The following is a 16593-nucleotide window of genomic DNA, read 5'->3' on the forward strand; positions in this document are numbered from 1 at the left end:
ATAAAATGGAGCATAAGGGCCTGCAGTTTCTTAAGATCTCAAATAACTCAAATTAATACTTAATGATAACTGTCTATGAATTGAACATGAGCATTTGCAATGTTAATGGATTGTACTATGCGCCAGTTCTGGAATGAATACATGTTAATGACATTATAGGATTGATTTCTCATGGTTCCTTTGAATTGGTTGAGTTGGGTTACACTACAATAAGTCAGAGAAGCAATGCACAATAAGTTTGTGTTTGACTGTTTGGGATGAAGATCAACATCTCCAAATGAAGGTTTATAAAGCCATGCAAGCTACAGTAATTAGATGCTGGTAGCTATATTACCCCCGATCTCACAGAGGAGGAATGACAGGATGATTAACAGATAAAAACCAGTGTCCAATCAGTGCACCAGAGTTACGATATTGGGACACTCAGTATGTGGATCTGAGGACAGGGACACTCAATGAGTATGTGAAGCTTGGATTACTACAGAGATACTTGTTCAGGCCAAGGACCTTTGGTAAAGGTAACTGCGGTGCATGTCCAACGCTTCAATTTGTGGGAATTGTGTCCTTGTTTCCTTAATAGGTTTGGTTGATGTGAGCTGTCTCTCATTACCAAGTCACTGAAAACAGTCAGCATTTCAAGTTGATCATTGTATCCTGTTTTGAATATAAATGTACAAAATGATATACATTGAATGATATTCCCCCTATGATGTAACCCTGCAGTTAAAATTAGAATTGGCAGAGGGGGAATTATTCCTATAATCTGCTCACAGACAACTTCTAAACTGCTGGCCAACCAAGAACATTCCCTGAATTGATGGTCTTTCAGTGTTTAATACAGGTTTTTCCCAAACTCAGTCCTGGGGACCCCAAGGAGTGCACGTTTAGTTTATTGCCCTAACACCTCACAGCTGATTCAAATGATCAAAGCTTGATTAATTGATCATTTGGATCAGCTGTGTAGTGCTAAGGCAAAAACCAAGATGTGCACCCTTGGGGTTCTGAGGACAGAGAAACCCTGGTTCAGTGCTTTAATAACTCTCCACAATGTAAGGTCCTTGTAAAACCGGATAATGTAATAACACAGGATATTATATATGAACTCATCAGGTCCTGTCAATGCCAAATACATTTTATGTTGCTTGGTGTGCAGAATATGTAGTACAAATTAATAAGAAATTAGAAAGTAGAAATTAATCTATCACCAGTTCAAAAAGTTACATTTTTACAGTCACAATTCACATAACACTGTTTGAATAAAGGTCCATTAGAACTGTAATGTACAACCTGGTAATAAGGAATCAACTATTACCAGTCATGATACCTCTGGTGTTAAAGTCACTTCAGCAGTCTTTTACTTTGTCTGCCTCTGAAATCAGAGTAACGTTTGTATATTCAGGGAGGTCTGCGTCTGTCTATAAAGTGCTTGTCATTTCCACATCTGTGACAGTAGTCATACTCAGTGTCTCTGGGAGTTTGGGACCCTCTGAACACTGGGTGCTGGTTGCCGCTGGTTACCTGGTAGGGGCCCAGGGATTCTGTGGCCCCTCGGGGCCGGGGGGCTGGTGGCAGAAGGGGGAATTTGATGGTCGCTTTTTCCTTGATGTGTTCTGTGTTCCTCACCCTTCCTTTCTCTGTCTTCTTAGAAAGGGACAAGATGAGACGAGAGGTATGATGACATAACTTGGTGTGAATCACATTTTCAGATACTAAACAAAAACAAAACTGCTAACTAAATGTCCGGTCACAGTATTCTTCTCACCCCTATAAGATTGCTGAGAGGCGTTGTTGTTTCTCTGTTGCCGCGGTGCTTCTGACCGAGCGTTTTGAGCCTCCTCTAAATCCATAGCAGCTTTCAGTGCTGCAATTTTAGTCTTCTTCTTGTTCTCTTCATTTTGCTGGAAATAAAGAAGCAGCTACTATACAGGAATGGCCCCAAACTTTCTGATCGAGATTACAGGGATCAGGGAATGTTTAGTTTAAGCAGTGTGGATGTGGATCCATAACTGCCTCTAATTCCCCACCTGAAAAAATATAGGACTGGCCTCTCTGCCTCCTGCTTATGTTTGTGATATTTGTAATATTGTAGCTTAAATATACTCTCATATCCTAAATAACTGACACTACCCTATAACATTTTGAAATGTTTATTGAAATCGGAGCAAAATGGGCTGTCCATCAGATGATGTAACCTCAGCTGCATGCAGGTGTGTAGATTTGATCAGTTTAGAGAAATTATATACTCTGACAATTGCTGCTCTCTGGTGGACAGACTATGTCAGTGCAAGTAAAACACGGAATATAATAGATACTGTATCAGCGTCAGAACCTTATTGACTTACGGTTTGAAGTTTCTTCTTTAACTCCAGGTTGGCTTGCTTGTAGCTTTTGGATGTAGACTGCAAGTAATAAATGGCCAAACTGTGTAGGAGGGGAACAAATACCAAATGTTTTATTTTGCATTGTTATCTTGTATATAGCCTGGGGACTGCCCTGTGGATGATTAGCCCTGACTACTCACACCATCAGCAGTAGGAAAGGCAGCACCAGGCCAGGGTTGGAGGCGTAGCTGAACACCTTCCCAAACCAGGCAGGGAAATCAGATTCCAGCGTCTCCTGGATCACATCAAACATGCGGCTTTTCCCACTGCAGTGGAGCAATCAGAGATGAGAAACTGTCATCACACAACAAACAACTGGAGTGTGTGTGTGTGTGTGTGTGTGTGTGTGTGTGTGTGTGTGTGTGTGTGTGTGTGTGTGTGTGTGTGTGTGTGTGTGTGTGTGTGTGTGTGTGTGTGTGTGTGTGTGTGTGTGTGTGTGTGTGTGTGTGTGTGTGTGTGTGTGTGTGTGTGTGTGTGTGTGTGTGTGTGTGTGTGTGTGCGTGTGTGTTTACATGCATGTCTTGTCATATACAGAATGCAGGTGTTTTTCTGTTACCTGAAGGGGCCACAGTCGAAGGAGGGGGGGATAGTGACTATGGTGTAGATGGCGGGCAGCGTTGAGAGGAAGAGGATGACCAGTAGCATGGCCATGTAGAAGTTGTTGGAGCCTGAGGCCTTGAACACCCTCTCCTGAGGAACATTACAGCACATGACGGCCCAGCACTGCAGGTACATTGACACATGCAGTCTCAGCACGTTCAAAGCAGGCAGGCAGGGGGCATAGAACGCACCCATCCTAGCAGAGAGAGAAAGGAGGGAGTTAACCCTTAAGGGGTTGGGGGTTCTACTAAACATATGGAGTTGTAACCAAGGATCATTTTAGCTATTTGATTGTGAGTTTTAGGATCCTTTAAGTATCCACCAAAAAAGATATACAAAATGTTTGATGAAACACTGAATTTGGCCTTACTGCTATTAGCCCATAGAAACACATTTTATTACAGATTCAGAAATGGAAAAACAGATAATAACATTTTTATCAAAAGGAAGTTTGTTTTACAGATACAAGAAATGTATTATTATCATTATTAAGATCATGATCCAAATTATTCATTTTTAACCATATAAAAATATATATAAATTGTCTCTAAACCACTTCCATACTTCCATTAATTTGTTCAACTGGTACCGGACTAACTTCAGACGAGTTTTTCGTTTTTAGGCCAAACCGTTCGGACGCTGCAGACTTTTCTGTGAGAAGACCGATTATCGGGATGTCTCATGGTCTGACAAACATCGCTGTAGCTCGGCCACCTTCCACCGCAGATGCGGAAGGTCGTTATTGGCGGATGCGGTAGATTGAGATACGGGCAAAGCTAGATATCTCTAGTTTAAACAGACAGATTTTTATGGGGATTTTTGTATTATGCTTATTAGATATATGCGGGGCGCGCACATCGACTCTGGGGGGTTTAAACAAGAACTGCATATGATAGGGGATGGAATGTCACGTAGAGCAGGTGTGTTGGAATGGGATATCCACACTGCTTACTTGCAAGTTCAATTTATTTATTTAAAATGCCAACATTTTGGACCACTGCTCTGACCAGCACCGGCCAAAAAGTGTATTCCCCCCGAAATATCTAGTCTATCATGGGCTACTGTGACAAGTTAGAGCACACACATTATAATTAATAGAATGGACAGTCCCACTTTAAACAAACACAAAATGTATAGCTTACATTAAACCTTCATAAGCAGCTTCACAAATCATCTATACACTTGCTTCTCAGCCCCAGCGGGGGGCAGACTTTGAGTATGTGACTGCAGAGCGCAGAAGCTACAAGGCACAAGTGTGTATTGCACCCGCGGGCGCTCTTGTTTGAATATACAAACGTCACACGGCAAAACTGCTGCCAAATGGCCTACAATGACTTCAAATGCATGACCAGGTTGCCTAAATGCAAGGCACATTTGCAGCCCCTAAGTTGTTGCTGAGAAGCTCCTGCCTTGTTTTTAAATGGATAATATCTGTCTATTTTTGTACATCAACCCCTGTATCTGTTCATTTAATTCTATATACCAGTGGGACACCTAGCCTTACTTTACTATCAGAAGGCCTCTCATACGTGGAGGTGCCACAATAAGATTACAGCAGCAACTGCCTACCATATCATGCCTTGGTTGAAGATCAGGCCCAGGACATTCCCACTGACATCGAACTCTGAGTAGGAGGGCTTACACAAAGGAAAACAAGAATAGTCAATGTCGGTGCAATTCATCAAATCAATGACCAAATCAGTAACACTTGAAGGGGCTATACATAAGGCATTATAAACTGGGTGGTTCGAGCCCTGATTGCTGATTGGGTGAAAGCCGTGGTATATCAGACTGCATACCACGAGTATGACAAAACATTTATTTGTACTGTTCTAATTAAGTTTATAATAGCAGTTTATAATAGCAATAAGGCACCTCAGGGGTTTGTGGTATATGGCCAATATACCACAGCTAAGGGCTGTATCCAGGCACTCTGCGTTGTGTCGTGCATAAGAACATCCCTTAGCCGTGGTATATCGGCCATATACCACACCCCCTCTGGCCTTATTGCTTAATTATAACACATCTCTGAAACCAGTCATGGCACCTTTATGGGTTTTGCAGTATCATTCATAACAACCTTCATCCCACATTTATTCAACATTATTCAACAGACCAGACTTCAAGTAAAGTGTTACCCCAAAAGCAATATCAATGCAAGTCAATGCAATGACAACATGGACTTGAAGTGTGGCTTAAACAGAGGGCAAGCCTAAATACAGAGTAGAGCAAAGTGTTCAATCCAGAGACTTACAAATCCAGCCTCCAAGTCCCAACACCAGCAGTAGTTGAGGAAACGCACAAGCACAGCACGCAAGAAGTCACCGATCAGCAGCGTGATGTAGGTTGTCATAGTATCCGACACAATGAGTCGGACAAACTCCTACATATTACCCAAAGTATATTAAATGGCAAATAATACACACATCATCACAGTACATTTACGCTGTAAAAACGACACTAAACATACACACAAGAATCATGAACGCAAGCCCCCCTTCCAATTCACCCAAACAAAAAGCTATTTATCATTACCAGACCTGGATTCAAATAGTATTTTACCATTTATTACCTGTCCCACCATGGTTTCCCAGCAGGGTCCTCGTGGGATGTCGGCAGGGTGGACGGTGATGGGAGGAGCTGTGCTATTCGCTCCCAAGGTCCCATTGTACAGACTGGCCTCCCACATAGTCATATTAAGCTTCAGCACCTCCTCCTCCTCCCGCTTAAATCAACAAAAACAAAACATTTAGTGCTCAACTTAAAGACAGGCGTCGTATCAGCCTGTTTCCTATCTACAGTAACAGTGGGCCGATACTTGCGTATGAAAACCTCAGGTTTAAACCAGAGGTTTAACCAGGCTGCAGGTTAAGACTAGTAACTCATTTGTTTCCTTTGTGGGGAAAAAAACAAAGGAACATGAGAGGGTTACACTTGTTCTAATAAAAGTGAAAACTAGATGATGATAAAATGGTGTAAAATAATCATCTGAAAATAACCATAGAATACGTTTTGGGGTCATTCGTATTCCTATTGTTAAAAACCCTTTACAAAGTGTTCAAGGAACCCTAGAGGGTTGTTGGTAGAACCATTAGAAGATAAAAGGATTGTAGGTAGAACCCTTCATGGGGGTAGGTGGTGTAACTAGCCACAGGCTTCCAGATTTACTTTGAGGTTGATCTCATCCATGAGTGCGATGATGAAGGTGTAAAGGTTCCCCAGGAACAGGGCGAAGATGCGTCCCAGCTGCCACTGTAGAGCAATGCGGGGGTGATAGTTCTCTAGTGCACTGATCACATCAAACAGCATGGGACAGAACATCCCCAGGAGGGACATCACCATGTTCACCTGACAGACAATAACACGCAATACAATACAGTATACTGTTATTCACACCTATGAATAAATGAATATAAACTCAATCACACAGACACGCAAGAGCATACAGATCCCACAAATAAACATAATTAATCAAGGTACTGATTGCAAACACATGTAAATCAGAAAAGGAGTAAAACAGGTGGTTTCTATATCTTTGATGTGTATGATAACTGTTCCATTTATACCACTGCAGCCTTTAAAATGAGCCCATCCTCCTATACTCCCTCCCACCAGCCTCCTCTAAGTCAAACACACACACACACACACACACACACACACACACACACACACACACACACACACACACACACACACACACACACACACACACACACACATACACACACACACACACACACACACACACACACACACGCTTGTACCTCATTCCTCTCCCACCAGCTATGGCTCTCCAGTCCCTCTAAAGCAAACTTCTGGGAGCGACGCACCACAAAGTAGATGAGATAGCCACTTCCTGCTAGACAGCACAGCACCAGGAAGTTGGCCAGAACCCGCAGAAAACGGGTCAAGTGGATGTTGTCATCCTTCCTGCTCTCCTGTTCCTCCAGAATGGCCTCCTAGGAAGTTGGCATCACAAGGGCAGAGAACACACACACACACATACACAGACACACATGCACAAACACACACACGCACACGCACACACACACACACACACACACACACACACACACACACACACACACACACACACACACACACACACACACACACACACACACACGCACACACGCGCGAGCGCGCATAGAGAGGGTGTTATGGGATTTTTGTGTTTAATGACTAAAATATGTATACATTTGACTTAGAATTATAACTAAACCGAATACTACTAATGAACCTTATTATAATCATAAATGTTGAATGTTATGTGTTCCTTGTTAGAAAGAATGGGTTTATCTTCAGACAGGCTAGAATGATGTCTCTACCCAGGGAGGGGAAAGACATTGGGTTGGTTGTAGATAGTTTAACAGGTGGCAGACAGTAATGAGAACTCAAACTGTATTGCCATTGTATCCGAGAGGAGGTTGGACATTAAAACCTATGACATCATCTTTATTATATAACCTGATGTAAAATGTATTATGATCAGTACTCTCGAGAATAAACGCTATTGATTGATTGATTTTAAGACTGGTTTCTGTCCATTTAATGCTGATAATTATCTTACAAATTCTTATATATGGGCAGAGTGTTTTAATTGAATTGGTTGATGAACAGGAATCAAAATTCCTTTAACAGAGGGACAACCAATCAAACGTTACCATACTAATGTATAACAGGGTGGAGGTGCCTTTATTAAAGTATACAGAGTTGTCATGTGAAATGTGTATGCTTTCCTATTGGTCCGTTAGAATTAATTGCTTGTGTGCTCTGATTTGTTGCAGGAGTGGCTCTGGAGAATGCACATCTACCTGTTCCTACAAAATGGTACTGCCTTCCCTGAACAGGATAGAACTGCTGTTGTCTCCGAGTCCCACACCAGACCTATGGTAGCTGCAAACTGACATTCATTCACAGTTGACAAATCTTCTGTCCAGTCTCTGTGTTGTGTATGTGTTCATTGTAAAGGGTCTATCAGAGTACCACACGTGTACACGTATGCAGCAGTGTTCTAGAATATTGGATGGTTGGCATTCCTACTTTCAAATTATCAGCGCAGCTCAAGCCATTTCTGTCAACACATTCAAATGAATAGAGGACGAGTACTGGGAGACGCAGATATGGGACTCATACCTACCTCACAATGGGACTCTGGACTATCTCCTCGTCTCAGCATCTGTGGACTGTGATTTACATATCCTGAGTACAACTTGTGTTTGGTAGATGTGGGGACTTGGAGACAGCCAGCAAAGGTGTAATTGTACAGGCGCTTGATTATCAATTGCAATAAGCACTTTAAGTCTTTATGACCCTTTTGATATGTACTCTTACTAGATGTGTTGTGTGAAGTTTGCTGTGCTTAGACTTGTTATCCTGATATGTGCTGTACTTGAGCTACACTACTTGAGAATTGCATATTGCATGTTACACTGAAATTATTATATCTGATTTTTGATTGCCACTTTAAGCCTGTCAGCCTGTACAGCTTGTAAACTATTTTAACCTTAGTTGTTTGTAATAAACAATATTTTTGATAATCCTGTGTTGTGTGAATTCCATACCGGTAGCCAGTTCAGAGGGGTATCCCATGAAGCAAGCTAGATCTACTCAGGGAAGGGCCAGACTACCACATTTGGGGGGGGTTAATTAATACACAAGCACCCTTTTCCCATGCCTATCACTATTTATATTTTATTAAGTCATACAAAAGTTACATTGCGTGGAGTTTAAAGTGCATTATTTCATTACTAAATGTGTCATGTGATATTTTAGCATGACTATTTTTAACACACAAAAAAACATTTAATAAAATATTGAATCAGTCGTCTTCCTCAAACGAAGGGGATGATGACAGAATCCTTGCGAGAGGGACTGAGGGAGGGAATCTGATTTCATTGGTCCTCTACTCGCAGCTCAGTCATTTCATTCAGGGTAAGTGGAGTCAGCTGTGAGTTAGCCTGCCCCGGAGCGGTTAGTTCTGAAGGATTCGTTGCCATAGAAATGTACCTGGCTACAAGGTGAGCCACTCTTGTATGACCGGTTATCCCGAGTTGAACTCAAAAGTTGACCAAAGTTACCTCGCTAACTCCTCAACCCTGTTTCGTATGATACCCCCCTAGGTCTCTATTGACCCTGCCCTATCCTAGTAGCTGTGGTTGTTACACTAACATGTGTTTACCTTAAAGCTGGTGGTGATGGAGGCAAACTTGTTGTCGGCTGTCTCAGGGTTGCCGATGAGGTAATCCCAGCTGGTGAACATCTTCCAGCTGAAATTGAAGTTGTTGTTGTCTCCGCCCCCGTCCTCATTAGCATTCCGGGCCATACTTTAACACGTTTCATAATAAACAGAAGAAGCGTCAAACAACAACATCATCAGAAATCATCGGATTTGACTGAGACTCTATCTGTTTCTCACTGGAAATGCCATCAATGTTTCAAAAATGTGTGTTGTCACAATTGGCAGAAAGTGCACACACCAGGGTCATTTTCGTTAGGCACCAAATGGAATACAACAGACGGAAACAGAGAAGGACCTGGACTTGTCCAATACGAAACGCTCATTTTAATTTCTTGTTTTTGCACAACCTTGTCGAAGTCCCCTGGTGTGTGGGGGGTGGGTGGGTGGGGGCTTTGAGGACCACTGAGAGACCAGTAAACATACAGGTACTCACGTCCTTATCACCACCATATAGCTATAGGCCACAGTTCCCACGCCAACCAGGAAGTAGGAGAGGGGCATGCGGAACTTGAGCCAGCCAATAGCGCGCTGGCTGTTGTAGTAGCCATAAAAGAGGACAGAATACTGGGCGTAGCCCTGGGACAAACACATGATTCAGATTTCATTCAGTATTAACAACTTCTTGACAACTTTAACAACACCATGCACGCTGTGCGGCACACACACATAAAGAGTCATGTTAGTGGTAACATTACACAGTGGTCACATTACACAAATAAACAATTAGTAATGACCCCAAAGTCCCATAGGACAGCAAAGTCCATGGCGTTGGCTTCGTCAGCTCTAGGGACAGTCTTTCTGGGCATGCTACCATACGGCCTGCCCATCAGAGCCTAGACAGAGATAAAAAGTTTAAAGCAAGTGGTGTAGGTGCTTGAGATGCTACTAGAGCCTGCCCACTAAGACATAATTTTAGTCGTCAATTTTTTTTATTTTTGTTTAGTTCTGATTTACATTTGGTTGAGTTGTCAACTAACATGAATACAACCTGAAATCAATGACAAAAACGTCACCATGTCATTGGGTTTAGGTGAAAAGTTGGGAGAAAATAATACGAAATTCCCTTACGTTGATGACTTTTTGCAAATCCAATCAGTTTTCTACATTGATTCAACGTCATCTCATTGAATTGTTTTATTGAAACGATGTGGAAACAACGTTGATTCAACCAGTTTTTGCTCAGTGGGTGGGGCCTCCTTTATAAATAAATACAAATTCTTAATTTTCATATAAAATTACTGAGGATATGAGGAAATGTGAATTATATCATGTCTACACCGAAGTCACAAAATTCGGGCATTAAATTCGGGCCCCAATTCTGATTTGAAGATCAAATGGCCCCCTACCTCTGGCACCATGACCAGGCCAAACGTCAGCCCAAAGAGGATCATGTTGATGCCATACATCCACCTCAGGAATATGAAGTAGGAGGCAACCGAGGAGCCAAAATGGCCTGTAGGAGGCACAAAAACACAGTCATGGTACTGTGTTTCATCACACTGAGGAGAATTACACAAATCAGTCGATCACAGAGTGACTTCCAAGGACTCCAAGGGGGTCGGCAGGGGTCCTCAAAAAAGTGATACACAAATTAGAGAAACAGGGTGTAAGGAACAGAGGTAGCTAGCTGTGTGCTAACCTTTTCAGCCAAGTTGAGAGAGAAAAGACAACCAGGAAGCACCAACAAAACCTTGCAGGGATACAAAAGGAAGAGGTAAGAGACATACTTACTCTCAATCTCTTTGATTTTCATCTCCCATGGAACGCAAGCAGTTTTGAAGTTTTCAAAGTCCCTCTGAAACTTCATCCATTTCTAACAGCAAAACCAGCAGTGTCATGTAATAGATCCCACATAGGCTTGCTGACTATACTTGTGTTGTAAGGGATCATAGATAACTGGTAGCATAAACATGACACAATAAAGAACACATAAAAACATTGGTCCAAGTATCGACAAATCAATGCCTTTGTCACCTATAACAGATGACTGTCCTCACCTTCAACATCATGACTTTATATGCGTACAGTTTTCTGCTCTTCCCTTTCCCAAGAGCTCCCTCATATTTCTCCACAAACTCATGGGACTCCCTGTGAAATATGAGGCAGGATTAGTTACTGGTACCGGTACTGGTAAAATAAATATAATCATATTGCACCATACTCCATGCTCTGGCTACTCTGTGCTCCTCCAATGTGCTAAACATTAATACCCTTTTCACACTACCGAGCAGAGCCAAACAAAGCCGGGCTGTAATGTGCTGGCCTGGCTATGCATCGACTATAATTGCAGGGACCATGCTGGAAAGGACAATGTGACAGGGAAATATCTGAGACCACAAAATATGTTTCGGAATCGAGACATACTGAGAAGATGGATGGACTTGCCACAAAGCCTGTTTTAGCATGGACAGTGCCATGGAAGGCTGTCAACATTCTACATTAGTCAACTGGGTGAGACTTTCCATGGGTTAAGGAAGGATCACTCAATTCCATCCAGGTCAGCGGGAGAGATCAGCCAATGAATCATACTCCTGGGCAACCATCCCAGCATTGCAGGTGGCAGTAAATTACTAAACCAGGCTTTATGCCTGTTCAGACTATGGCCTTTTCTCAATTGCATACTCCTCGCATCCTCTCTCCTCATCTCTTTCTCAAAGTCCATTGGATGAGAAAGCCAGATGTCCCTTTCAGTTTGTTTATTAACCGCCAATTAATCCACAGAAGTAGAAGAAATGGACAACATTAAAAAGGCGATAGCACTCAATGGCACTGCCCACTGAGGCGTCTAATGGCAAAGATAGGTGTACCCTCTTTCCATTTTTATGGGTCAACTCAACACAATAGTGTGAAAGGGGTAATAGTTTAGGGGCTGGGGAAATGCATTTGCTTTAGAGTTGGGGTTATCTCAGCACCGTAGAGTTAGCAGTTTCTTCCTCATGGGCCAAGGCTTTCCTCTTAGGGTTGAGATAAGTTTCTTCCTCTCATCCACTTCCTCCTTCAGCTTCTCCAACTCCTCGGGAGACAAGACCTCTGGTTTCTCCTCTCCCTCTTTCTCTTCCTCATCCTCCTCTTCCTCTGATGACTCATGTTCTGAACTGAGACAGCAAGAAAAGTAGTTTTGTTTTTGTTTGTAAGGTTGGTGAAGGTAGAGGGCAACATTTTTGTCACACAAAAGATAATTATAGAGATTCTTATCTGCAATCCGCAATTTAATGTGAAACCTTTTTAAACAACGTGCATTATGATGAGCCGATTATTTAACCATGAAGAGTTTAATACCCTGCACAAGGAATGTCATGATGCACATGTGATGATGGGTTGTGAGCTGTATATAAACGTGCAATGGATAACTCCAGAGTGGCTCAATGGTCTAAGGCACTGCATCTCAGTGCTAGAGGCGTCACTACAGACCCTGTTTCGATTCCAGGCTGTATCACAACTGGACGTGATTGGGAGTCCCATAGGGCGGCGCACAATTGGCCCAGCATCGTCCGGGTTAGGGTTTGGCCGGGGTAGGCCGTCATTGTAAATAAGAATGTGTTCTTAACTGAATTGCCTGGTTAAATTAAAAAAACTTCATTGCCCTTTGCTCATACAAAATGTTAGCCACAATGTTTTGAAATGTAAAATGCAATGCCAGATTGTACGCACAGGACCTTACCTTGTCTCAACCCTTCTTTTCTTCTGTTTCTTCTCAACTTTCTCTCCTCTTCCATTGTCCTCCTTTTTCTCATCTTTTTTTGAGTGTCCATTTTTCCTCTTCCCCTCGGTATCCCCATCCTCCTCTCCTACAACCTCTATCTCTTTTTGCTCCAGATTTCTGGTGTTTTCATTGCTGAAATTCTTTTGAATTTTTTCAACCGTGTCATTCTTTACTTCTTCCTGCCTCTCATCCTCTCCCCCTTTCCCTTTCCCTTTCCCCTCCTTATCCCTCTTTTTTCGTCCTCTCCTCTCCTCTCTTTCTGGTCTGTCCTCCAATTCCTTTCCTTCTTTTCTTGCACTGGAAGCTCTTCTTGCTACATTTCTTCTTCTCTTTCTGTGCCTCTCTTTCTTTCTCTCCATCTCTTTTGCCCTCTCCTGCCTCCCATCAGAGTCAATAACTGTGTCCTCTTCATCTGCAGTAAAAACACAAAACAGAGACATGGCAGTCGTCATACTGATATTTTAACCAAACAATAATATTAGAATGAAACAATAAGAAACAGGAAACAAATGAAGGGGTATCTCCTGCCACCTAAAGTTTCTTTGAAAACACATTCACTGCTAGAATAAGATGAAAGAGAGGGAAAAGAGATAGACATGCCAGTAGGTGACAGATAACCAACCCCAAAAGGACCCCTAGCCCTGTGAGATCTGAGTGGAATTTAGATGTTCCTTTTATATTAGCTCCACCTTGCCCTCTGATAGGCTAGGTGTAATTTTCACCATTTTACCTGTCAAATCCTCTCAGATCTCCACAATTTCATAGAGGTAGGGTCTTGACTGGGGATTGGGCACAAGAGTCACTTCTGAAATGGAAGATTGTTTTGTGATTTGTTGAGGAACAGGCACAGGCAGCATTTCAGTTTAGTAGGTACTCGCACTCAATCAAACCATAAAACCGGCTCATTTTTTTGTATTATACCTTTTGTATTATTTCGGGCAGGGAATTCAATTTAAGTATATTTTTGCATCGTCTTGTTTTTTTCTTCCTTTTTATGGTTTGAGTGCAAGTACCTACAGAACTCCACAGATATTTCTTCCCTCACACACCGGCCCCCATTCAGTCCTACCTCGAGCACAGACCTTCATACTGGCTTTCCAGAGGTAGCATTTCAGCCACGTTTCATACACAAGATACTGTACATTATCAACTGTGACTCCTGTCCATTTACTCTATTCCTTAACATACCACCCACTCTGCTCTCTCCCATCCTTTTTGCCCTCCCTCCCTCCCTCCCTCCCTCCGATGCAGGCTGTTGTCAGAGAGCCCTATTAATCCGGTGGTAATTGGGGACACAGGTCGTGAGAGGGGGACTGAGGAGTGCACAGGGTCGTGTGACGAGGATTTAGGCAGTAAGAGTGGGAAGCAGAGAAGGAGTGTTTCCTGACTTGGACACAATGCCACATGTCAACACCTCCAGCAGCCCCTCTCTAGTATTCCCCAGCCAACCCAGCCCCTCTCTAGTATTCCCCCGCCAACCCAGCCCCTCTCTAGTATTCCCCCGCCAACCCAGCCCCTCTCTAGTATTCCCCAGCCAAACCCAGCCCCTCTCTAGTATTCCCCCGCCAACCCAGCCCCTCTCTAGTATTCCCCCGCCAACCCAGCCCCTCTCTAGTATTCCCCCGCCAACCCAGCCCCTCTCTAGTATTCCCCAGCCAAACCAGCCCCTCTCTAGTATTCCCCAGCCAACCCAGCCCCTCTCTAGTATTCCCCAGCCAACCCAGCCCCTCTCTAGTATTCCCCAGCCAACCCAGCCCCTCTCTAGTATTCCCCAGCCAACCCAACCCCTGATAAAATACTGTGAAAGCTGGTATACTTTACATAGAAATAGAATGACTAGAAGTTTGAGTAAACCAGAGGGATTGACATGTCTTGCCAAAACAGGTGACCTTCACTAGGGCAGAAGAGGAGAGACTGGGTGGAATTCAACCGTAAAGCATTTCCATTAAGACCAACAAATCTCTGTGCACACTGCTCCGTATTGCCTCCCTGTCTGTGACATCTCGCCAAACGTTTTCAATTTGTCATTCGAATTCAACAGTTGTACAGGGCAGGTATGCCAAGTTAACATTTTGTAGGCTTGAAAATGCAATTTGTTTATTCTCCTCCAGCCTTGGTGAAGTGAAAGCTATTACATAATTTTACTGTACTTGCTGAAGCAGAGAGTAAAGGTATGCTGCTGCATGTGACTGACAGTTGAAAGAAGGTATCAACAATCACCCAGCCCAAGGATCTACTCACCTGCATCCTCCAAGCCAATGCTGACTGTGGGTTGAAGAGAAACAGTCATTCAAAACAGTTGTGTATCTCATATGTTATATTCATGGACATGGTGGAGATGACAAAGACGAGGATATCTAAACAACTGAATCCATTGCAAACATTCGCAGTGCAGTGCTCCCACTGTATCATTTTACCTACCACTTATTAATGACCTCAATAAGGGACGGGTAAAGTGATGCGGGAGGTGATAATATGAGGACCTCAAAGGCAGTCAACTGGAGGAGAGGGCTCAAGCCTGTATTCATAAAGCGTCTCGGGGCATAGGAGTGCTTATCTAGGATCAGTTGTAAGATTATAAGAACAGGGAGGACCTGATCCTTAATCAGCACTCTTACTCTGAAACATGTTGTGAATATGGGCCTAGGAGAGTCTGGGTCAGACGAGAAAGCTGCTGACGTTCGACGGGATTCAGGCTGCCTGTCCCCCTCCAGGCTGACGTGTGTTATAGCAGAGAGTGCCTGTCCCCCTCCAGGCTGACGTGTGTTATTGCAGAGAGTGCCTGTCCCCCTCCAGGCTGACGTGTTACTGCAGAGAGTGCCTGTCACCCTCCTGGCTGACGTGTTACTGCAGAGAGTGCCTGTCACCCTCCAGGCGGAGGTGTGTTATTGCAGAGAGTGCCTGTCCCCCTCCAGGCTGAGGTGTGTTATTGCAGAGAGTGCCTGTCCCCCTCCAGGCTGACGTGTGTTATTGCAGAGAGTGCCTGTCCCCCTCCAGGCTGACGTGTGTTATTGCAGAGAGTGCTTGTTCCCCTCCAGGCTGAGGTGTGTTATTGCAGAGAGTGCCTGTCCCCCTCCAGGCTGACGTGTGTTATTGCAGAGAGTGCCTGTCCCCCTCCAGGCTGACGTGTTACTGCAGAGAGTGCCTGTCACCCTCCAGGCTAAGGTGTGTTATTGCAGAGAGTGCCTGTCACCCTCCAGGCTGACGTGTTACTGCAGAGAGTGCCTGTCACCCTCCAGGCTGAGGTGTGTTATTGCAGAGAGTGCCTGTCCCCCTCCAGGCTGAGGTGTGTTATTGCAGAGAGTGCCTGTCACCCTCCAGGCTGAGGTGTGTTATTGCAGAGAGTGCCTGTCCCCCACCAGGCTGACGTGTTACTGCATAGAGTGCCTGTCACCCTCCAGGCTGACGTGTTACTGCAGAGAGTGCCTGTACCCCTCCAGGCTGAGGTGTGTTACTGCAGAGTGCCTGTCACCCTCCAGGCTGAGGTGTGTTACTGCAGAGTGCCTGTCACCCTCCAGGCTGAGGTGTGTTACTGCAGAGAGTGCCTGTCACCCTCCAGGCTGTTACTGCAGAGTGCCTGTCACCCTCCAGGCTGAGATGTGTTACTGCAGAGAGTGCCTGTCACCCTCCAGGCTGAGGTGTATTTTTGCAGAGTGACTGTCCCCCTG

General features: G+C 43.9%; 1 protein-coding gene across 1 annotated transcript; it reads right to left on the bottom strand.

Moving 5' to 3' along the window:
• Nucleotides 1-971: 971 nt before the first annotated feature.
• tmc1 (transmembrane channel-like 1) lies at nt 972-15553 on the bottom strand. Its single transcript, XM_055886006.1, has 20 exons — nt 15544-15553; nt 15167-15190; nt 12884-13337; nt 12135-12317; nt 11220-11310; nt 10954-11035; nt 10569-10675; nt 9957-10055; nt 9656-9798; nt 9163-9307; nt 6746-6940; nt 6150-6329; nt 5554-5706; nt 5236-5364; nt 4551-4618; nt 2938-3177; nt 2522-2647; nt 2343-2421; nt 1763-1898; nt 972-1638 (listed from the first exon to the last, which is right to left on the bottom strand). The coding sequence occupies exons 1-20, from the start codon at nt 15551-15553 to the stop codon at nt 1460-1462; spliced, it is 2823 nt and encodes a 940-aa protein (XP_055741981.1). The 3' UTR covers nt 972-1459.
• Nucleotides 15554-16593: the final 1040 nt, after the last annotated feature.

This window comes from Salvelinus fontinalis, chromosome 28, assembly GCF_029448725.1.
Source record: "Salvelinus fontinalis isolate EN_2023a chromosome 28, ASM2944872v1, whole genome shotgun sequence".
Lineage (NCBI taxonomy): Eukaryota > Metazoa > Chordata > Actinopteri > Salmoniformes > Salmonidae > Salvelinus > Salvelinus fontinalis.